Source organism: Epinephelus fuscoguttatus, linkage group LG6 (assembly GCF_011397635.1).
Source record: "Epinephelus fuscoguttatus linkage group LG6, E.fuscoguttatus.final_Chr_v1".
Taxonomy (NCBI): Eukaryota; Metazoa; Chordata; class Actinopteri; order Perciformes; family Serranidae; genus Epinephelus; species Epinephelus fuscoguttatus.
In genome coordinates, this window is record NC_064757.1 from 15,702,710 (window position 1) to 15,727,885 (window position 25,176).

At 41.3% G+C, this 25,176-nt stretch overlaps 1 protein-coding gene across 3 annotated transcripts in view; it reads left to right on the top strand.

Moving 5' to 3' along the window:
• Positions 1-2,837: 2,837 nt before the first annotated feature.
• LOC125890446 (E3 ubiquitin-protein ligase DTX1-like) overlaps positions 2,838-25,176 on the top strand; it is a 52,680-nt gene continuing 30,341 nt past the window's right edge. For 2 of the 3 annotated variants that reach the window (XM_049579086.1, XM_049579087.1), the window contains exons 1-2: positions 2,838-3,327; positions 3,802-4,438. In XM_049579086.1, coding sequence (XP_049435043.1) covers positions 4,180-4,438 — 259 coding nt within the window. In that variant the 5' untranslated portion in view covers positions 2,838-3,327; positions 3,802-4,179. Of the gene's footprint in view, positions 3,328-3,801; positions 4,439-14,893; positions 14,975-25,176 lie in introns of those variants that run through there. The other variant, XM_049579088.1, reaches the window with a different exon arrangement.

Here is a 25,176-nt window from a genome sequence, read left to right on the forward strand (position 1 = left end):
GGATGGGACATATAGGATCACGTTGACAGGTTTACCCTTACTTAATTACAAGTCTACAAAACATACATTTCATATATGAATGATCTTTCTTCTACAAGCTGATTTTAGAGCTGTGAAGATCAATAGCAAGGGGCAATATGTTTCATTTACATATTCAGTACAAGACAGAGAAATGTTGGATGACACTTTGTTCATGAAGGATTTAAATACAATTAGTGCAATTTATGCATGTACATGCATAAATCAGCATGTGTGCTATGTCATTTTAAAACATGTGAAGAGCCACACATGTTGTGCATGGATGCATAAAAACATGTAGGTTAAATGCTACATTTACTGCATTATGAAAGGACAATGAAAATGATAAAGACCAACTCTATATCCAGCCTACAGGCCAGGGAGGCATTATCCCAGGGGTCCTCCTGTCTGCTGAGGATTGCAAAAAAATCCTCATTGTTTTCTCCCTATTGCATGTACATTATTTTGGCAGCAGATGGTACTGTTGTCCCATTGAGCAGGATTTTATATGAACCCGCTCAACTGTCATACATACAGTATGCTTAAGCCCTGAACAGGTAGACCTTGATATCAGGTAGACATTACATTTTCTACAGAATATGTAATCTCAAGCAACAGTATCAATATTAGTCACCCATGAAATCACCTGTGAAACTGTAGTTCAAACATTCGATCTCTCTGCATACTTTAAAAGCATCTGCAAGTGGTTGAATTTAGGAAAAACTATCCATGTGCTAAAAAAGAGATTGATCTCGGGACATAACAATGATCATGGGTAATTTCAAGACAACACCGATTTAACTGTCCAGTCATCCCTATAGAAACTAAACACAAATCAGAATCAAAATGAGATCCCACCTTGGCTAAGTGTGATAGGCCTATTGATTTAAGAAGAGATACACCACTGCTCCATCCAACCTGCACCATCTGATGCCAATATAGCCATAGATTCTGAGTTGACATTTAGATTCTCCTTTATAGCAAAACGTAGCCCACAAAATAAGCATTTGTATACCAACTAATCATGCTGTCTTAGCTTGAATTCATGGAGAGAACTGTGTTTTTCTCGCATGCCTCCACAGAAAATGGCGAACATTGATTTATGCAAGGCAAGGCAAATTTATATAGCACATTTCATACCCAAAGGCAACCCAAAGTGCTGTACAGATTAGTCAAGTCAAAGTTTATTGTAGCCCAATCATAAAAGCATGCCTCAAACAGCTGTACTGTAATAATGTAACATGTCTAACAACAGAAAACTACATCAATACATCTGTTGACAAATTCTCATATAACTCACTAAAACCTAACTATTGAAGTCAAAGTTATGTATGCCAGACTCCAATACTAAGGTGTGTAGCAAAAATACAGTTGTTTGACAAGTAGTGAGCACACTACTGGGAAAGACTGCATGAGCTGTGTGAGAGTTTGTCAACAGATGTTTTGATATGATTTGCTGTTGTTAAACTTGGTTCCCAGTCAATCAGTAAATCAGTATGTTTGCCATTTGCCATGGAGGCATGCAAAAAACACAACATTTTCCTCACTTAAGGTAAAACAGCATGACTAACTGCATATGGCCATTTCGTACATGAAGCATTCCTTTAACCACTATTTCATAGAAATTTTGGACAGGATGCTGACTAACAGTTGTCTTCAAAGTACCTTTGGCAATTTTAGTCCCACATTTATCACAGTTACTTTGGAAAACATAATAGCAGGCCATTGTGTTACAATCAAGCCAGCCCTATTAATTTGAAATGCTTTATCTTTTCTGACAGGACCCAACAGCATTGAGCTCATAAAGTCACGCAGAAACACCACAGGCTAGAAAGCTCAGATGCAGAAAGCATATTTTAGATGTTCTGCAGTGACATGATCAATTGTTTTTGACATGTAGCTTTCTCATGGATTCAGACACTTGATTAAACCTCATTATCATAATGCCCATGTGAAGTCAGTGTTGTATTAATGCTTCTGCCAAAAGTTAACAATTTCATCCATCATCCATAAACAAAATTGTGATGCTTTGCTGTGCATACTGGTGGTAGTTGATGAACAATGTTTTCCAAATGTCAGTTTTTTTTTTATGTTAAGCTGGTGGCCATATTATCTGACCAGAGAATTCACCTCCTTCAATTTCAAAACATACGCTAATATCTACGTTTTGTTTTTGTTTTTAGTATAAGGGGACTACAACTGCATTTTGTTTTGCAACACTGTGTTGTACAATGACAATAAATTTACCTTGAACCATAAATAGGTTTTGTGTTATTCACAGTTCTTTAAACAGTTCTGTTATTTTGCATAAATAATAAAATAAAAATATAATTATAATTATAGGCTAATTGTAATAATGATAATAATAAATGAGCAAGTAAATAAATCTGCACTCTCATTTCAATTAAAGTCACAATTAGAGTCAAACAAGGCTTGGAGGCCTGGGAATCAACCACATGTTCATCGACTTACATAGAATAAAACCAGTATTTTATTATTATTATTTTCATACTTATCAACACCAAAGAGAAAAACGTGTATCTAATCAATAAACTCTATAGATAAACTGTCTTCTATGCCAATATAAAATTAAAATACCCCCCACCCCCTTCCAATGATGGTCACAATGTCTAAATACATTTTTGAGAAAAGTGTGTTTTTATTTATTTATTTATTAATGTATTGTGTGTTTATGTTTTTATGCTAACATAAGCAGCGCCTCGTCATCTATGCTTCACCGTGTCCTCTGAAATCACATCTCAGCAGGGATTTTATTTTGAAACCATTTCCCGGAAGTTGTTTAATTTAATCTTGTTGTAATTGACGCTTTGGGTGATTTTCATCGGCTAACCATACAGGTGCGCCTGGACATTTGTGCGTAATTTGCGGGCGGCATGAAATGCGTGTTTACTATGTGACTGCGTGCTGTTTGGCGTTACAGGCGGGAATGCGCGTGCACGGCGGAATGGCTCTGTCTCTGTCACACTGAAAACCGTGCAACTGGGGCATGTATTCACTTTAACACAGCGGACCAACAAGCTGGTGTAGTCTGTGTGGCTGATTCACGGGGAATAAAACGACGTCTTGGTCTTCTGCAATAACACTGGATTACAGGTGCTGCAGGAGGTGGCTTGGAAGGAAGATTTTATTTTTAAGGATAAAGGAAAACGTACAAATCACAGATGTGAGAGGCAGGTGCTTTCCGAGATTTGCACCTCGTTTTTTTCTGATTTTTCTGATTTTCGGCCGGAGCCTGTGAAATGCAGCCTCTACCTGACAGATGTGTGGCACCACAACTGCAGCCTACAGGTCTGTATCGCCAGGATGGATTTCATGCGTCTTGTGCCTGCCTCGAAAAACGTTAAGTATGAGCGATGAGATTTAATACTAGTGAGGAATCACAGAAGCAACAGAGATAATATCCCGTGCTTTGCATTCACAGCACCTGAACAGCTTTGTGTTGACAATGTCTGAGTGATATTCTGTCTGCTAGGATTATGATAGCATCTGGCTGTTTATGTACTCTGCTCTGTCCTCTCCACACAAATCTGATGACAACCACTATTATTTTGCTGCTGAACCAGCTCATACACAATTTTTTGTCACTGCACTGTAAGTAAACAGAATTGCCAAGAGGTGCAGTCCATTAATGGGACTACAGCACAGAACTGGTTAGATATATGCATGTCCTCTGAAACACTGCCTTACTGTTTAGACATAACTCGTGGGATAAATCACAGCTTCTGTTTATCAGTGTGTTTTTGCTCCTCATCTTTTGTTCAGAGAGCGTCTCCTGTCTACCTGCTGCTGATATGCTGAGGTCGGCTGTGGAGGACTGAGACTGCCACAGCTGCAAATCTCATCATCATCATCATCAACGTCTGCCACTTCAAACACGACAAGACACCAGAGGACTGAGGCTGCTTTTGGGCTAATCAAAAAGCCAGCAGTCACAAAGCACCTGTGGACGATGACTCCAGCAGAGCTGCTCGCGTGAAAGCAGCATGAGATAACTGAGGAGGACCATACTAAACGCTGATTGAAGCTTTTTCCGTTTGGCGCTGATGAAAATGTTCCAGTGTGTCAGCTGACTGACAGGGTTGCAGTGCTGTTCTAGCCCGGGACATAGCCAGCAGCTGAAGTGCAGACACCACAGAGGGGATGGCTCGTCCAGGATCGGGGTTGCTGGTGCCTGTGAATGGGCTGGGGTACCCTCCTCAGAACCTGGCCAGGGTGGTGGTCTGGGAGTGGCTGAACGAACATGGGCGCTGGAGGCCTTACAGTGCTGCAGTTTGCCACCATATTGAGAATGTACTGAAGGGGGATGCCCGGGGAACAGTAGTCCTGGGGCAGGTGGATGCCCAGCTCTCTCCGTACATCATCGACCTGCAGTCCATGCACCAGTTTCGACAGGACACAGGTAAGAGACGTGGCGGTTTCCTGTTTATTTACTTAGCTGTCACAGATGGGGAGGTGTCAAGGAAAGAACAGATGATGTCGTCATAAAAACAACAGTCATCACGACATCAGTAGGGTGTTTACCCAGTTCCGTCATCTTACATAGGTACATAAAAGAACTGTGTTGGCTGTCCTCACCACAGATGATGTCATATTAGTACACAGGGACTGATAAAGACGGAGCGAGCCTTGATGTGGTTGCTACACAAATCTTATGTAACTTTCAGGGGAATAGATGAGAGTCCTGAATGCCCTGTCTGCTTTGGGATTTATGTAGATGAGCCACAGGTTGAGCTTAGAGACGATGCAACATACAGGACACAATGATGACAAGTGTAGCAATGATTTATTCATTCACGAGTGCCTTTATGCGGCTGCTGGCATGCCATGACCTTCCCAGAGGTCATGTGTTGGATGGGCTGTGCATTCATCAGGCAAATGAGTGCTGTAGCTCAGTGCGACACTCCTCACTCTTCTCAGCTGATTGCATTCATCGAATGTGGTGTCATTTAGATGTAAGACTGGCAATCGCAACAGTGGTTGGTAATAAAGTTACTGTACACAATCACAGTAAAAGAGAGCATGCTCTTTAACCATCAGTTCACCTCAGGTTTTTTACTCCACACAATGGAAAGTAGCAGTACGTGGTTATACATTAGATGCTGAAACAGTAGCCCAATACATGTAAACTGTTGACTGGTAAATAAAAAAGTTTTTATATTAAATGTGTGCTCTGTAGGAGAGCATGAAACCAGCATTATCCAGAGTGAGGCATTGATTACCTCTGACTATAACATAACAGTAGTATAATCATAGTTATAATGATATGTGAAAAAAACATGTCCCTGTAGAGTTAAAACCACCAAGCACAGCCTTTGTTTGGTTGACTGTAATTCTCTCTGATGACTGCTACCTTTTTAAACAAGACCAGATGTTTTTGTGCTGTGCTCCACCAAGGCTCAACACACTCTCTGTGTTCATCTCTGTGTGTGCATTCACCTTCCTTCTGTCCCAGTGTTTGAAGCAAAGATATGGGGGAGGTTTTAGACATCTGTTAGAAGCAGTCTCAGACAAATCTCAGCTGCCTGAATTATTCTTCTCGTCCTCTGATTCAGCGACACTGTGTTAGAGCCAGTTATGAATCAAGCTACTGGATGTGACTTTCGTGTTCAAGGGACAGGTTGGGTCTGCGATAAAAAACAATGTTTCATCGCATCATTGATTAAAATGAACTCTAACTGTAAGTCAGAGATGAGTCTTGTCTTTGAAAGCGTTATGTAACATCTGAGCATCACAAGCGGTACGGGGTGATACACATGGGATGTACAGAAGGTGACCTCACTGTGTGCAGATTTGCATTATGTCACCTCTCATTAATTTTCAATGCTTCATTTACATTAGGTTAAATGCATTTTTGTGGATTTAGTTACAGAATAACAAGAAGTACAGCTCAAATTTGTAAAGGTCCATTGAGTAAGTGTCTGGTTATGAAACAAAATATCAAAATGTAATTAAATGTTTCTCTAAATGGTAAAAATGCCCACAGCTGTAATAACTTGAAGTCATGCATGTGCATTCTTGCATGTGTGTTTTTATAATAGCCCAACTGCAGATGGGCGTTTTAAACTAGCTCAGGCTTTAAACTCTGTGGTATGTGGCATTGGGCGAAGTCATGTACTCGCCCCTTTGAAAATAAATATGAACATAAAAATAATGTTAAAAAAAAATCAATTATAAACAGACTTTTCAAACTGGTGTTTTATTTAAAAACTCATCATCATCCAGTCCTGATATCACTTATGACGCCATTGTTGTTATATTACTGCTGTACATACTGGAAACAGGAAACAGACTTTAGTAGGTGCTGTACTGATGACACATTTAGAGGGACATCTTATTATTGCATCATCAGGAAAATTCCAACATGTCGACACCAAATAATATTATGTATTTGTTGTTCCATAGAATATTTAAGTCTGAACGAGGTGTGAAGGCTATTGAAGGGATTGAAAAGGCCTGGAACCCCACATGAAAAGTATATTCTGTATATTGATTGGCTATATACAGCACATAGCATACATAACACTTGATATATTAGTATTTCTCTTTAACTTATGAAGGAAGAATTTTCTCTTATGTTTGAATTGCTGAATAAGAGAGTGACAGTATTTCTGCCTGACTGTCAGGAGGGTTGTAGTATCAGGAGACGCCTGGCTGGACTTCTGCTGTTTTTGTTGGTGTCTTCCTCTCTGATAGAACATAACACAGAGCAGCACATGTGTCTTAGGTTGACTGGCTACGAGATGGGCCACTGAGCCGTTTGTCAGCCATTACCACGGCGCTGGGGCTAGGCCCTGACGTTTATCGGTCCTCTTTGTGCCGTTCGGCGTGTTACCTCCCCCCTCGGCTGGGATAAACCTGTCACGGCATTGCCTGACGGACAGCAGCCTGGACACCAGCTGCCTCCTCTCCCCCCTCTTTCCTCCTCCTCAGCATGATCTGCTCCTGTCCCCAAACATGAGCAAACCACTGCCAGGCCACAGCCATCGATCCGAGCTCCCGCGAGGCCTCGCTTCCAGGCTGTAGTGATGTTGTTACGCCGCTGCTTACACACAGGGCCTCAGTGAGTTTGTTTTAGCATGGATTGTGATGCATCTGTTTCACATCGGTTGTTTGCTATATTTGTAGCTCAGCAGGTCACCCACAGCCACTTGCTCTGTTGCAGGCTTATGGAGTGTCCCTGTGGGGAAACCCCATTTTGTCGCGGAGCCAGTGATCTCGTCCTCTGAGGCTGTTTTTTGGCAAGAGTTGGAACGAGAGTCGAGTGTGCTCGGTGTCCCCTGTGTGTGTATATGTCCTTGTTTCTGTACATCTGTGAGTTTGCTGATGACAGTGCACTCTGCCAGCTGTGGCAGCTGTGGTGTTTGTGTCCTGTCCCTGCAGGCTGTGTGGGGGTGCCCTGCTCCTCCTGTGGGTTTGGGAGGAGCTCCTGTGGGTGGGAACCAGGCAGAGTTACTCTGACTAATGAGACAGCAGCTATAGTTTATCTCCATGGCTCCCTCTAATCAGAGCATCATGACGACAACGCACGCACCACAGGCGATGCGGCAGGGCCCCTCTCTGTGGAGAGCAGCCTAAACACATCTGTAGTTAGTTGGCATTAAAAAACACAGGGCATGGAGTTCATAATACAACTTCTGGTGAAGAACACAAGTCTGTGGTGAAATCCTGAACCCCAGTGCTTTATATATACAGTATGACTGAAGGCTTAGAGGCTTATATATAGTGTGGATGAATATCTGGCTGAAGGCAGGGAGAGGATTGGCTCCCAGCCAAGAAGGATCGATCCGTTCTCCTCCCCAGAGGGGCGTTTGAACCTCTAAACACTGCTGTGGACTGATCCCCTTTCACTACACCCACTCCCATAGCAAAACACATAGGCTTATCTGCCATCTCCATCATATACCAACACTTGTGGCCTGTCTGATGGATTTCACACTGCAGCTATTGCTTCTGCTGCCTGGCTTTTAAGCATTTACCTCTTCTGTATTTTCTCATATGATGGAGTGGTGGCACAAAGCACAGAGACTAGCAAGTGCGCATTCATGAAAGATAGCTAAATCGGTGATGTAACATCAGCACCATTTAAAACTTGGATATTATTTTTTAAATGAAGACAGATTCTGTCAGTATGGCCATGTTATTGCAAGAAGGATTTACTTTATGGCAAGTCGTCATTAAAGCACAGTAAAAAGGTTAAAAGATGAAAAACAACAGAAGAACACTTACATTGACCGACAAGGTAATATTAAATATACTGATATACTAAATTGATTGATAGGTGCAAGAACCTGTTCAGTTTCTCTGTAGCATTTTCAACCATGGCGAATGTGTCTTAACTTGAAATTACATTGAAGTAGGGGAGGGTACTTTAATTTTGGCTTCACTGGGCAAAAATCCCATAATAGACTTTAAGCATATTTTAATTCAAATGGACTAAGAGAAATCTAGACTTTTGCACCTCCTTTTGGCTCTGTTTTCAGGCTTTAGAAAATCTAGTCCGTGACGGGAGAGAGGGCGTTCCTACTGGCTACAAATGCAGATGAGCACGCACGTCCTTTTGGTGAAAGCCTGATTCAATGGCTGAGAGTCCTGCAGAGAAATTTGCTATTCCAGCACAGCAATTCAAACAAGGAAGATGGACTTTTCAGAAAGAAATTCTAAAATAGACCCTGAGAATAAACTAAATAAAACACGTCAGTATCAACGTAGCATGTTAGAGATGGATGGAAAATGTTGCTAATAGTTTAGCCTTCTGCTAACCAGAGGCAAAGGCTCATGACTGTGGCTCAAAGTTCACGTTTATGTAGCTAATGCTAGCAAGAGCCTGTAATCACAGTGTGCTGTCTGCCTCACTCCCCGCCATTACAAACACCTCACCAGGACAAAAATGGGCAGTGGCTCCAGAGACCGGACCCCCACCCAGTGGCTGTAGCAATATGAATCCAGCCAGCACACACCCCAGCACTGGGGGACGAGACATCCTGACTCACCGCCAGTCGGGGATGTCCATTTTCTGCCGTTACAGAGGTCAGACTCAGCGCTGCTGCTGGCCACCAAAGGAACTGGAAAGACTAGCAAATTAAACTGCTGTAGTGGGCTCAGTTTTGGTGCTAGAGTGATGAACTAATACCATATGAAACTAGACAATCTAAGGCATCTTTCCATATCAGTTGGTTGTGTAAATAGGCAACTGTATGCTGACAATCAACTTAAAAGTTGAAATATGTCAGGAGTTGTAGCACAGTAACATCTGTTATTGCAGGTTTAAATTGGGAATGTTTGATAGCCAACACAATGTGGACTCACTGACGTCTTTGGTCACTGTTTATAGGCTATTCAGGGCTATGATTTGTAGTAGCGCACCACAGAAGTTGATCTCCTAGCAACATCAGCCTGCAGATGTCAGTCAGCTGTTGCCAAGGGAAACACCCATCCAAAGTCTTATAGTTGAGATATATTTTCACAAATATGTCCAAAAGCTGTTTCATCACATGGAAAAATAGCTGGTGTCAACACAGCTCAGATTTACATACACAAAATAAAATTTCAGTTAAAATCAAAGAGACAGCAGGTAGCGTGCAATTTATGTCTGAGACTATTGTGTTTGTGTTCATGGAGTTGCAAAGGCCAATGTAGTTGCTCAGCTCTCGCTATTGTGAGATGGCCCATGTGTGACTGCAGAGATAACCCCTATCAGCGGCTGTTGGCTGCTGTGTTGCCGGAGCGGGGCTTTGTTTGTTTTGGTTCCACAGGCGTGAGAACCTCCTCTCCCCTGGCCTATTTCCCTCGGCTAACAGCCCTCTCTGACTAATTACAATGAAAAACACCCGAAAAACAAAGAAGAGATGGTCATGTTCTCATGTCTGTTTTGTGTTAAGCTGACAAACAACAGAAGCTGTGGTTGTGGTTTGGACGCAGCTTGTAAACTTGCAGAGCGTATGTAATGCTGCAGGTCGTCAAAGAGGGCGGCGCTTTAGTTTTTTGTCTTTCTTGCAGTTTTGCATGTAGTAAATGTGTGTGGGAACTGTTTTGGTGGTCTGTGGGAGGAAGCTGTAAAAAGGATTCCCGCTATGTACGTGTTAAAGGTCAGGTGCTGTATGCATCAGCTCTGACTGTGAAATCCCACTTGCGTCAGAAGAAATCAGAATGAGGAAAGAGTGGCGCCCGAAGGCTCTTAAGTGTACATTTAGAACAGAGACCTCAGAATACAAGTAGGAATACAAATCGTGACAGAACCAAGCGCTTTTATATGCGTCTACAAGTGGAGCACATGTGCACACATCAGCAGCACTGAGGTGTTTGCTGACACACTGAGTTGTTTAGCACTGTACACTGTATGTTTTTTTTATGGCCTGAACATTGTAGGACTGCTATTTGTGCTTGATGTAGCTCCAAAGAGATACCATGTTCAGTATACTGTATGTAAATGTCTATAGATATTTAGCAAGTCCCTCCTGACCACATCCTGTCATGTGGACCAAATATGAACAGACATGACATTAAAATAACCAAGTTATTTTCTCTTAGAGGTTTTTGTAATTAGCGCTATTTGTCAGTGAAGGTCTTTAGCAAACTCAAAATGGTGCTTGCTAAGGTGTCACTGTACACGGGGTTTCATCATAGCTCCAACCAGCTGGCTGAATTCCACTTGGATGTCGGCAGGAAAGGGATTGGAGCGGCGCTGTGGAGAGGGAGGGAGGGGGGCTGACAGAGGTGAGGAGAGAAGGGGAACAGAGGGAGAGGTGGAGCGTTTTCCTGATGGAAAGTGACAGTCAGGGTGGAGGGAGGGATAATAACACTGAAAAGACCCTCAGCTGTGCACATTCCCCTTCTCCTGCAATCACACACACATGCGTACAGCTCTTGTTTCGCCATTGTGAAGTCTCACATCCGAGGCCTTAAAGTGTGCTTATTTTAATTAATCTGACCATATTTTTGTCAAGTGTCTGACTGATTATTATATTTTGTAAAATATAAAGAAAAAAGGCAGATGCCAGAGTCCAGACTAGAGACATGATTTTTTTTTTCTGTCGAGCAGCACAACAAACACAAGAAATAATACAAGTTTCTTTGTTTGTGCTGACATGAAACGTAGGAAATCAAGCAAAAGCATATTTTACTAGTTCTACTCAAACAGTGACTGAAATATCTACAATTAAAATTCACAAAACACATTTTTAGAACTATACTTTTATTTATTTAGGGTTGCAAGTGAAAGTTATTGTAATTATTGTTCAACCTGTCAATTATTCTTCAGATTTTCAGCATTTAGTCTGTGAAAAAATACAGAAAAATACCCCCCTCAACTTTTCAGAGCCTATTTGATGTCTTGAAATGACTTGTTTTTGTTTAAACAACAGTCTAAAATCCAAAGATGTTCCACTTACAGTACATCAAACAGACAAAAGGAGCAAATCCTCACATTTTAGAAGCTGGTAAAAGCAAATGTTTGGCTGTTTTTCTTGATAAATCAACAGTTGTCGGAATAAGTCGTCTGTGCATTCATTAAACTTATAATTATTACAGCATTATGCCTATTAAATCCTTTGTTTCACCCTTGTAAAGCATCAGTCGGGCTGCTGTTCCCTCTTCAGAGCAACCTTTGTTCCCAGGGTTGTAGTGCTTTGGTCTGCTCTGTCCACTTCCTTATTGCATTACAGTGATGAGCAGGCTGTGCAGCTTCTGGCAGCCTGCGGCGATGGTAGCAGAAGCGTCTCTTCACATCTCCTTTTAACTTCTGATCCAGCGAGTCACCACTTTTAACTTCTAAAGTGGATATCATACTCTTTTATCAGGGAAGCAGCTTTAAAGCTGCTCTCTGCGCCGCTTGCTTATCAGGGCGGTCTGGGAGGTCAGTCAGATCGTAGCTTGTCGTCTGCCCCGGCCCATCAGCATGGTGCTGCTAGAATAGGAATGAAGCATCATCCCTGAGCTGTTTGGGTAAACTATCCTCCATCTCCTGGTTACACGTCTCTTTTTGAAATGTGTCTTAATGTTTAAGATGTTGAATAAAATTCTGAAAGTACTCTCACACTCCTCCCCCAATGATGTGACTGGGGGAAAAAAAATGAATGTCTGCAGGAAAAAAAAAAAAAAATGAATGTTGACCCATCTGTTGTGCGGAAAGAAAAAATAACTATAGCACACAGGCTCTCCGGTATACAAACCAGATGTTTGGTAGCTGTCATATTGAAAGGGGACAGAGTGTTCCTGCTGTAACAAATGTTGGGTCTTTGATCTACAGGAGTGTGTGGTCTAACATTTGCAGAAAGCATCGTTTGACTGAGACCAGAGCTGCACTGACGCAACTCAGGCTGCCAGCAGTTGCAGGGAGCCAAGCTCAGAGCTCCCTTGATCAGTCTCGGTGAAACGCAGAAACACAGTGCAAGACTTTTTTTGTTTTGGTCTCAGCATTTTCACTCACTTTACAAAAAAATGCACCCTTAGCCCACTTTAGTGCAGCGGCAGCAGCATGACAAATCGCTAAAGCCGAAACTGGGATGGCTTTCTCAAAAGCATCTTAGTGGTAAGACAGTCGTCATTGTTCCAGTGTAAGCCACTGTAATGGCCCAAAAAGATCTTACTAGAGTCTGAACACACAGGCAGGATACACATCTCTGCTGTGAGCTCGTTACTCAAAACATTCTGTGTGAACAACTGAGTAACTTGGTGCAAAGTCTTTTAAATATCCTTTCACTGCGTATGGTTTTTCACAGACTACTGTCCCCCGGCAATACAACTTTATTTAACTCACATAGGGCCATTTAAAATGAACCTATTATACACACAAAAGACAAACTAAATGACATAGGGAAGGACATTTTCGGCTTTTTTAAGTCACTTCAGTGTCAAGGTTCTAGGGATAGTGACCCCCTGATTTGGCATATACGTAGTTATTATCAGATGAGAACGTTAATTTGTCCAAACCCAGCAGCCATAACTGGACTTTGCATTTAGTGCTAATTAGGAAATGTTAGCATGTTAACGCAAAGATGATGAACATGGCAAACATTAAACCTGCACATCAGCATGTTAACATTGTCATTATGAGCATGTTAGCATGCTGACTTCAGTGTAAAGCATTGTCCAAGTGCAGCTGCTATTATGGCTGTAGATACTTCTTTCTCACATCAGTTAGTGCTGCTGAAAACATAAATTGATCAACAGAAAATCTTGATCAACATAATCTTTAAATCTAAATTTTTAAATTAAAAAAACACTAAAGTTCATATATCAAGTAGGGGTCAGAATCACCAGAGGATCCACGATACAATATTATCATGATACTTAAGTCGCGATAGAATATGATTGCAATTTTAAATATGTTGTGATATGCTGAGTATTGCGATAAAATATATTGTGATATACTGTGATACATTACCTTTTTTAACTGTGCATTATTTCCCCAAAGGAAAACTTTGTTATTGTCTGTTTCATCTAACAACATAAAGTTTTCACTTTGTTCATCTGACTTCACTATTTTTTGATGCAGCCGCAAAATGTATCTAGAGAAGTAAAAAGGCAATTGATTATATTACTCTAGTAGACCACGTAAAGTTTAACTTGTATCTGTTATATTAATAATTTATATACTAAAAAAATTGATTAAAAAATATCATGATACTATGCTGTATCAATTTTTTTACCCCATTCCTAATATCAAGCAAAACCTGTAAACATTCAATATTTAAAGCTTCTCAAACATGAAGCTTTGTGAGTTTTTAAAGGCCTATCATTGTGATTCAGTATCTATGGGTTTTTGACTGTTAAGTTTTTTGCACACCAAGTCTGTATTGCGAAAATTTGCAATGCAAGATGCTTCTCTTTAGTGGAGGTAACTCCATGGCTGTCGCTAGTCACTGTCCACGTCTTACATTTGGCATCATGGCTACCTGAAGGGGCTGAGCTGTCCTCTCGCTCTGTCTCTCTGGGACCTTCATCCTCTGTTACATCTACTTCCATGTCATCATTATCCACCTGAATACTATTATCTGACCTGTTGAAGTAGGCTCTCTGAGTAATGAAATGTACTGTGCGCCCTGTTTCTCTTTCTGATTGTTGATATAGCTATGTGTCCTGGAGGTTATGTGACATTTTCTTTACTGCCCTTTATCAAAAAAAAAAAAACCTCTCTAAAGGCTTTTGATGGATGGGAAAATTGCAGAAAATTTAACCTGTTACTAAAACTTAAATGAGTTTCTGAGTCATTGTTTAAATGTGATTGACACAATATGAGGTCAAATTTATTTAAACATGTAAAAAGTACAGACTTGGTGTACAAAAGGCTTTTAGTCAGACAAAAGAGCCATTTGAGGACTACATCTGGTGCCCTCTTAACTTGTAATGCCCATTTTTCACAGTTTTCTGGTATTTTAAGTCAAGAAAAATATTTAAACAATTACTCAGTTCATCAAAAAATATATAATACTAATCATATATACAAAACAATTAATTGCAGCCCCTATGTCAACTGTTCTGTAATGAGTTAATGGTCCAATACTAACTGCAGCTGTAGTGTCAGTAGTGCTACAGCAGTATATCCAGGACATGTAATAATGCTCATGGTTGATTGCAGTTGTTTGTTCTGTGGTTTTTGTATGCGTGCGTTCTTAATGCAAAGTCACGGGCTGTTGGGTCTAAGGGAAATGAGAGGAGGAATTACTGCGACAAGGCGTGGGACAAGCACATGCATGCACACAACACGCTGACATTCCCTCACACTTCTTCTTTTCAGCCATACAAAAACATTCACTTATTTTGATTGTTTGCAGCCCTGGCACTCGGCTGAATATCAATGCGAGTCTCGCTCACTCACCCTCCTCTCCTCGCCTCCTCTCTCTGTGTCACCTGTAAGTGCTTCTAAATCATCGTTCCTGGGGAGAGTCCAAGCCCTGTGACTGGTCAGCGTGAGGAACATCCTGCAGTAGCCTGTGAGGTGAATAATACTTGCCAGGTGCTCCTGGCAGAGGCCCCTCCAACCTTCACTGTTGCTCCTCAAAGGAGCTGCTCACACACCATCACTTTTTCAGACATTTCATTATTAATGAGAGCTTGCAAACTCTCTAAGGATTAATATCACTGGTGCCTCAAGGTGAATTTTTAGCAGATTTCAATGGTAATAGCTTCCACTCTGTTCTGCCCTTTGTGTGGATGCATTCAGTCAGAGAAACATTTGTCAATTCAAAAGGGAATAAAGGTCACTACAGCAATGTCTGTTTGATTGAAATGTACGTTGTTTAAGGCTAATTATTTACTACTTCACATGGAGGTCTGAGCCAATGCCTCCCACCAGTGATATTTTCATCAGAGAAATTGATACTTGGAGTAGCGGACAGAAGCAGAAAAAAATAAAAGAAAAATATTGTTGGAGAACAAGAAAAAGCATGAAAGGGTCAAAAACACAGAAAATCTTTGTGAACTTGACAGATGGGAAGCTCCAAGTTGTCATTTTCATTCCTGTCCTTAAGATTTTGAAAAAAATAAAAACCTCAGAATTAGATCAAATCAATAAGGTCTGGTGATATGTGGCCTATTTAGAGCCTTGTGTTCATGAAATAATAAATAAATGCAATATCCATGCAGTCATGAGTTAACTATATCCATTGAACTCCGTAAATTGGACTACTTACACAAGGTAAATAAAATTACCTGCCCATCACCTCATCGAAAAAAACGGTCTTCATGTGTGGCATAGTCAATATTGGGGCTCTTTGACTCCTAAGCAGCTCCTCCTTTGTACAAAATACTAGCTCAACTCAGTTTTTAGTTTTAGGCAAATAAATGTAAAGGCAGGAACACTGCAGTAATAACAGTTTGTATCACCAGATGCATCCAAACACTTTGTTAGATACAGGTTTACCTCTTTCCCAGTAAAAACTTGAAAGCTAATTGGACTAAATTGCAAGCTAAAAAAAAGGAGGTTAGTTTGTGTCTTCAGCACTCTGTGGTCAGCAGTTGTTCCAATCTCATAGCTCTGCTGCTGTCGCGTGAGAGACATGTGCAGGACACTGGATGAATCAGGTGGACAGTCAAGTGCATAGTCTCAAAATATTGCTAAAAATATTAACTAAGTCCTTCCTTGAGAATTGTGCTAAATATGTGAGAATTAGCAGCTCTGGAAGATGTTGCATGTGATACAATAAGTAATCAACAAATAGAGATTGAAAAGGTTATGTGTTACTTTCCAGACAAAGTTGTTGCAACCCAATTTGTATGTGATGTGAAGTCCCTAAAATAAATGGGTGGAAAAAAACAGGTACTTTTGCATTCTCTTGGTAGGCGGTGTGAGGTCATGAGCCGCCAACTGATAAACTGTGGTCAAGAAAGCCGGCAGCCAGAGTCTGAAGTAGTGTTACTATGCCTCTAACAGAGGCGAAGGTCTTATATGCATTTCCTTTAATGTTCTTTGTGTTCTTTTATGAACATAATGCTGACATTATTATTATTATTATGTTAGTATTTACTCACATTCATAAATTACACAGAAAGAACATGAAAGTCTGATGATTAAAATGTAATTGACTCCTTCTCCTTCACTGAAAAACTCCAAACTACAGTAGTGATGATGTCACAGAATCAGTCCGTATGTGCGTGTGGACTCAGATTCAAGTGAGCACTGAGAAAATAAATGTGCAAACAGCCTTCTGGTGTCAAACTCTGCACAAACATTATTCTGCCCAGTGAAGCCAAAACATCCAAGTGAAGTAACAATAAGCAAAACACATTTCGAGCTGAGGGGGTCTTTAAAGTCACAAACACTCACCTCTGGTCAGCTTGAAAGGTAGGCGTTGAGTTTACAGTGGATTCCAATAGTGACCAGATTTAACACTGCAGACGAAAAGCAGCAATGTTTTAAATTCTCAAGCTTCTACTGCAGCATGTTATACGTCTCGGCCTCCCAGTTCTGCGGTCAATATTTTCCAAACTGTGATCATTTCTCCAAAATACAGTTAAACACACTGCCTCCAGCTGAGCTTCAGATCTTCAAGGTACCTCTCAGCACGTGTCTTTTGGGTGGTGTATAATTTTAAGCCCAATAATCCCACCCCCTATGAATGCAACATAACTTGAATTTCAAAGTTGACCCTCATTCGTTCTGGAGTAATTAAGCCTTCCAAGAAAATCATTCATGATTTATTCACCATAGTTCCATATACATTATGTATGTATCTTGAAGCTATTACAGCCTCGAGAGCATGAAGTCATCTGCTTGAATGGATTCTATCCTGTAACCAAGCTTTCATTATGACACAATATCAGAGGGTCTACCTTTGATACACAGTTTCCCGTAACAATATCATTCACATTTGAGCAGCTCTCAGTGACCTCTCTCCACCGCAACCGAACAGATGACTTCTGAAAAGTGGATTTGTGAAATGAGTTTCTCTGCAGACTTTGACCCTCAGAGTCAATGTACCCTTGTTACACCTCTGTAGGCTTTGATAAAGCCCATCAGACTCATGTTCAGGCTTTAAGCTTGATAAAAGCTTTTAGCGATCCAGCAGCAACTTTCCAACGAGGACATGACCCTGATTTCATTCCAGCCCCTGACATTTAGCCTCGACAAGCAAGAGTCGGCTCCCTGAATACCCTCTGTTCCTCCTAATAGACCTTATAGTCAAATTCGGGAAAAGTGCACATGATACAAATACAGCAGTGAAAATAATTGAGCTATTAAGACAAGCTATTAATACTTAAAAAAAAAAAAAATGAACGTCTCTGCATTAATTTTGTAGTATGAACACAGAGGAGATGTGATTACACTTGTGATTCAGCAGGGAAAAGGTCTGGGCCTAATAATAAAAACTCATTGGGAAAGTAGGCTGCTTAAGGAGACATTGTGTTTGTTACGATACATGGATAAAACATTTCTCTCTCTGCACGGTGGTCTGATGCCCTCTGACCTCTCTCACACTGTGTCCACTTTACTGCTGATAGAAGCTGACCACTGTAGTCTGGCACAGAGACAATTTACTGTAATGTAGCCAGACGTTTCCCCTGATAAGACCTGACTGTGTCTGACAGCCATGAAGTGGGTTATAAAAGCCTGTCTCAGCAAACTCATTTACTGCATGCTGTTCATCTCAATGAGTCAGACTCCTTTTATTTGTCAAATGTAATATTCTGAGCAGTTCTTTCCCTCTAGGTGCCTCCCACGAACAGCCTTGATGTGATGATGTCATTTGGTATAAATTGGTATCTTTGTTTTTAGATGTCTTGGTGTATTTTAGGGGTATTTCTAGTTTTTTTCCAGAAGATTCTTTAAGATATGATCCACACATTTTGTGTATGATAAGTATAGAACATCCACACAACCACCTACAGGTCATATAGAAGTGAGTCAGACAGGTATGATGTCCCGCCACACAGTCAGAGTTGAGGTGATGGTGATGCATGCATGAACATTCTTGCCCCTTTCTAGAGTCTGACCTCGTGCTGCCGTCATCTGCTGAGTTCAGTTTGTGTTCGGTGACGGAGTAGTGTACATACTGTACACCTTATCCACTGTGATTGATTCATGATCCAGTCATGTAGCAGTTAGTGTTGCATGTACAGTGTGGCAGAGGTCATCTTATGAAGAACCTCGTGAGCTATTACTCAAAGTCTCCTCTGACGTGGGGCGGCCATCATTCAGCTTTGTGCTGAGCAGGCAAAAAGGTCTCACTGATGTACAGTCTGTGGTGCCGGTGTGACGGCTGACATGAAATATCGTGTTGTCACGGATGAATACTGCACTGTGTCAGGGTGTGGGCTTAAACGTGTGTGTGTGAGTGACTTTTCGCTTATATTAAATAGAGGTTGGTGCGATGCAGTCTTCAGTGCAAGGTCAGCTGTAGGGCTAAGTGATGTGTTGGTAATCATTTGCTAACATGACATCATTAATATTAATATCACATTAATGTTGCAGTGCAATATATTTATATTGATTTGGTACACTCTCTGATGTTGATATGTGTCACGAAATAATAAGTAAATCTACCAGGTGCTCAAAGTTAACTTCAACAAAATCATCTTCTGGCATTGTGAAAAGGAGAAAGCAAACTACAAAAAAACAACCATAACAATGTCTGGAAAATGTTTTACTTATTTCACAGAACAGTTTTCAGCAAGAATATTGGAGTGGTGCGTGGTTAATTCTAGTTGATAACAAGGAGCTCTGTACGATGAATCAGAGGTTGTCTGTATGTGGCTCTCAACATGGAGGTGGCAGCTAACGGTGCTAATGGTCTGAACAGTAAGTGGCGACCTCTGGGGCTGAATAAAATAAAGCCAACACAGAAGTGAACTAAAGAACTGCAGTTCTTTAAATGGCTGCTTGAGGCTGGCTCCAGAAGCCAGTCTATCCCCATAGAAATGGGGATGCCCAACATTGCAGCAGAAATAAAAATGTTTACAGGCTGGTTAAAACCAAATGGTTTTGGTCTCTGTAGCTAATTTCTCCCTTCATGACACCTGTACAAGAGGGTGCGTTTATTTTTATAACTCAGCTGTGAACATTCTATTAAGGTTTAAAGTTACACATAAATAAGGGTGGGCTGCTTTGAGTGACAGGATGTGTGTCGATAGTGTCCTCGGCTTCTCAGTCAGATCCACCTCTCGCTCCTTTACCATGCCAGCCTCTCACCCAATTATGGTCACTTCTGGCTCCTAAAAAACCAAGATGGCAACGGCCATAATACCAAACTCAAGGCCTCAGAACAGCAGTCCACAAACCAACGTCCATTATTTTTAGTCTGTGGTGAACAGTGCTGATGGCGTTAACAGTGCTAAAAATGGCAACAGTGTTGACAGGGTAACGGTGCTAACCTGGGAGGGAACGAAAGGGTGGGTGCTACACTTCCCACACCATCCTGATATCAGCAGTACCCACCATGTGAGCGCAGTGCAGGGGGGTGGCAATTAGCTAGCTAGTGGGATCCACACACAGGGACTTAAATGCACTAACATGCACATGCAGCTAAACCGCCTGTCACAATGACAGAGAAGTCCGGATAACAACACACACAAAGAGCTGACTTCACTCTCTGCTCAGGATGCCATTACTCTATATCACAACATAACAAATAGTTGTCTGATGCTGTATTAATGCTCTGAATGTTGTATAGAGCACCTTAATATGACACAATAATCTCTTGAAGGTCTCTAGACAGTAAAAACTAAACATGAAAATGATGTAAAAACTAAAATGATGTCCAAATGAAAACAATCCAAACCCTGTCATTACTATTTATCAGATTTTCACACTTCAAGTGAAATAATGTCAGATATAATTTGTTGTACAGGGTCAATAAAAAAAATAGATTAAGTCTCTATGGCACACTAAACATCCATGTCCACATTCCCCTTTCCCCATAAAAACCTTAACTTCATCTGACTTGTATCAAGTGAACTCTGCTCACTGTAATATAAGTGTGGTCATAAAATCAATGTGGTTTTACGGTACATTGTTAATCAAGTTGGTGCCCATTAGTTACCCTCCACAAATTTTTAGATTATTTTTACTATTCATACTAAAAATATTATGAGTTTTGAGCATTTCATACAACATACTGATTCAAATTGTTGATCTGGTGCATGTTACAGGCATCTGATTTTTAAATGTTCACATTCGAGAGATAGTTTTTGGTTTTTTAATATGTTGTGCTGTGCAGTATTGCTTGGCAGTGCTGTGTTCACATTGGACTGATGCCAGCGTAAGAGAGCTCCGTAGCGCCCAGGCATAAGAAGTCATCAGTTGGCAGCTGTCGGGGATGGGAAGAAATGTTGTGATAACATTAAAAAGCCTCTGTAGTGCACGGGGGATAAGCAGGCAAGAATCCCAGAAAATTAGCAAATGTCATACCTCAGAAGGAAACGTTGAAATGTTGTCAAGAGCTGCATCGACCAAATAAGCTGTCACTGTTTTCAGTTTTGTCAGACGGTGAGCCAGATCTGCTGTCTTTACTGGGAAAATTAACATCACAGGATTTTGTTTTCCATGTGTGAAAGTGACTCTATCTGCTAACTAGGAACCTGTTTCACTGTAACCCTGACACTGCTGCTTGGCAGTGCGGCCTGTGTCATGTGTAGCCAAGGCTGCAGGTTCGTGTGTGTATATGGGTGTGTGTGTGTGTGTGTGTGTGTGTGTGTGTGTGTGTTATAAGCAGTGCCTGGAGCCGTGCCTCCTACTCCCTTGCCGTGGTGACGGCACGGCATGGCGCTGACACGCTAACGAGGTTCCTGCTGGACGTGATGAGGCTGAAGTGGTGTGAAGTGTGAAGTGTGCGGTTGTGCGGCGGAACACACACACACACACACACACACACACACACACACAAGCAAACTCACCTCTTCAGCATGTACCTCTTCTGGTGTTCTCTCTCTCTCTCTTTCTCTCTCTCTCTCACACACACACACACACACACAGTCATATGTGCGTGAACTGATTACACACACAAAGTGAGTCAGAGAGCATCCTTGGCAGAGCCGAAGCTCCTCAGCTGAGGACGGTCACGACATCCATAGAGTCAGAAGGTTGTTTCAGGGTCTGTTGCTTCACTGCAGTACAGGAGCTGGCAGGTGGACAGGACTATAACTTCATTTTCTCAAGATTTTTTTTATCCACTGTGTCTTTTTTTTTGTTACCCCAGTAACTGCAAACTCTGCACAAGTGCACGGTAACTGGCCAGCTCCCTGGGCCGGGCTGTGGGAGAGTTTGGAGTTTGAAGGGGCTGAGGATGAGGATGGTTGCAGTGGGAGTTAAGCCACTTTTCCTCACCACTTTGTCTTGCTGGCAGCAAAACTGTATTAGCAGGGCCTGTTTTACTGCAGTATTCACTTTCTAAGCTCGGGCAGAAGTGAGACATCCTCTTTTTTTATTGTTATTTGGCAGGAAACCTCCGCTCATCACATGCCTCCTTCAGTATCCACTCCCTCCCTCCTTACATACTCACGTAGCGTTTCTTCTCCTTCTTTTCCTCCCTCCACCCCTTTGCCTGGCCCTTTTCCATCCTCTTATCTGCCCCCTCCATCTTCATTCTCTTCTGCCTCCTCCCTGTCTCCTTCTTTCCTATCTTTTCCTCCTTACTTTTATCCTTTCCTCTACCCTTGTCTTCCTTCTTTCCTCCCTTTTCTATCCCCCCTTATTTGCTTTCCTGCTCTCTTTTCCTTCTTCTCCCTCCATCAGTGTCTCCCCCTGCCTCCCAACCAGCGGCAGCTCCCCCACTTTTGTTCATCCATCACGTTTGCCGACAAAGAGGACAAGGACGCTTAAGGGAATCCAAGTCGCTATTCACTAGTGTAGCCCATCATAAAGAACTGCATTCTGGGTAAAACGAAAGTGTCATCTCAGTATAGAAAATGAGCTTTAATGTGTGATTTTGTGAGAAAAGAGCAGGGGAGCTGCGATATTGTAACGTATAATGCTGTTAAACCAGCTTAATGCCAGACTGTCATCCTCATTATTATGGTCTCTGATCTCTGGGTATTTGTTAATGAGCAGATAATGCTCTTACAGATCTCGCCAACTTTGATGTACAGGTATGACAACGCCTTTTGAGCAGGAGAGTTTTTACATCTAAAGCCTCTGATACAAGCGTTCAAATGAAAAGTTCACTTCCTATCATACTCAAATGCTGTACTATGAGATCTTTTTTTTTTAGCCAGATGTTTTCTCTCAGTCTGTGATGCATTTTTAACCACTCTGCAGTATTCTGTCTCTTCATCATCTCTAATAGCCAGCTTGGGTGTATTGTTTGTGAAGGCCTTTTTGGGAGATGAAAGTCCTTCTTTTTCAAGCTGTGCTCTGGGGTTTATGTGAAAACATCAAACGCGCTTCAATTATTTTATTTCCCCCATACTGTAGAATTTATTAGCATATTCATCATGTGTTCACTATTCATGTGTAGGATATTATGAAGGCTGTATGATGATAATTCATGGTCTGTGCCTGCGCTGATGCCGCGCTGCTTACAGCTTTGTAGGTCTTTTGTTTGAACAAAAGTTGATTAACTGTTAAATTAAACGAAGAACAATTTCTGCCGAGTGAAAAATCCAAAACTTGTGCTCCAAATCACGTTTTGACAGAACAGAGCTTATATGGAAGCCTGCATTCATGTGTATTATGAAACTGGGGAGGAGATGCAGCCAAGATGGCTTCATAATAGTAAGAAATTCTTCAACAAGACTCGATGGGGAGTCAGACTGAAAACCTCCTTGCATTAAAAAAGAGTAGGGGGCTGTCTTGTTTAAGGTAACAGAGAGACACTGAAATCTTATCCAGGAGGTCCAGTTTAACTAACAGACTAATTTTAGATAACTCTTGAGGCTTATCATTTGCCAAACACGGCACAATGGTTTGAGGATTTTACAACTCCTGTGATAATTGCAACTGTTAATTTATCTTTCATTGCAAAGATTGTCAAGTAAACAGTAGAAATAGTGCTCGCATTACAAAGTTACCAGGAAGGAATGTGCGCGTGCATGTGTTTGATTGGCCAAAACAGAGCCTTACTAAATGCTGGGCTGGATTATCAATTGGGTTTTCTGGGCATGGGCTCAGGGGCCCACGCCACTTGGGGGCTGATACAAACAGCCAAAAACAAACAAACAAAACAAAACAAATCATCTCTCCCAAACTGACTGTCAGCCAGGTATCCAGGCAGGCTACAGCTACAGTAGTTCAACAATGAATGAAACAAGCAGCAGAAGTGGGCACAGCAAACTAAAGAGAAAACTAGAAAAAGAGGAGAGGAAGACATCAGTGTCATGAAGTGGTCCATTAACTGACACATTTTTTGTTCCACCAAATCATCCTTGTTCACGTTAAGGAGATGAGGAGGCTACCGTTAGCAACACTCAACCTGAGGCTAGCTGTAGCAGCAGCTCACAGTCACAGTGGTTTTACAAATCATCTGACCCAACACTGTGGCCGTGGAATGAGAAGAGATCTTAAGACAGACAGACATAGGGACGGCCCCTGGAGAGCAGATGAAGAGAACAGGAGTGAGACAGCAACGTGTGTGTGTTCAATGGAACATAGTATTTTATAATGAAAAAGCAAAAAGGCTCTGGCTGCTTTATTTTCCATTTGATGTCAGACACTTTCAGGCTTGTGTAGTAATAGTTAGCCTACTTTCAATGGATACTTTCAGTGGTGGAATGTAACAAAGTACATTCACTCAAGTGCTGTATTGTAGGTACTTACACAAAATTTTGAGGTTCTGGTAATTTCCATTTTCATGCTACTTCATACTTTCTTTGTCCTTTGTGTAAGAGTTTGCATGCAGGACTTTTACCTCTAACAGTATTTTTACACTTAAGCATTGCTTCTATTACTGAAGTAAGATATCTGAATTCTTCTTCCATCACTGGTTACTTTTAATTTTCCATTAGAACTATTTTGTATATGCCCTGAATTATGTATTAGATTATTAAAGAAAGAAAAAAAGCCTGACAACCACACCATGTTGTCTAGGGCCCCATCAAACATGTGTGCCTTTCGTAGACCTTTGCTGCTAGCATGGCAACCAGGAAAAGTCCACCACTGGATACAGTTTAACTGTTTGTCATTTATTTGTAAACATACAAAGTACATTTTTCATGTATGTATTTTATAGTAGTTACTCTTTCTTCTGCACCTATCTCATCAAGGCAGCCATTTTCTGTTTTACTTTCAACAGTTCTTTAGAGAAGGATGACCTCTCTGCTTTGTGTAGCTCAGTGGATCATAACAACGAAACAAACAACATAAAAGGTTTTCTGGTTAAGTAAAAGTGAGAGTAGGGTGAGAACAATGCTGTGGTGTTCTGTGCCATGTTGTTCAAATAACAAAAAGCCACTGAAAGGGGAGTTGTGTTTCACACGAGCAACAAGCTGTGGCTGCATCTCTGTGGCTAGAACTCAAGCAGAAATTGATGTCTCTGTCTCTGCTGCGATGAATCTGTTCTTGTGTGATTGGTGAGAGGTGTTGCAAATTAGTGAGTTTAGTTTAGATAGAGGATCTTACGTTTTGTTGTTGTGTCACCTCCAAATTTACTGAGGATAATCAAAATTTTACTGTTCTACTGTTCTGTGTATTTAGAGATGTGTTGGAGCAATAGGCAGGAATGTACATAATGTTTGGGCACTTACGAGACAGATTTAAAGAAGGCTTGTCAA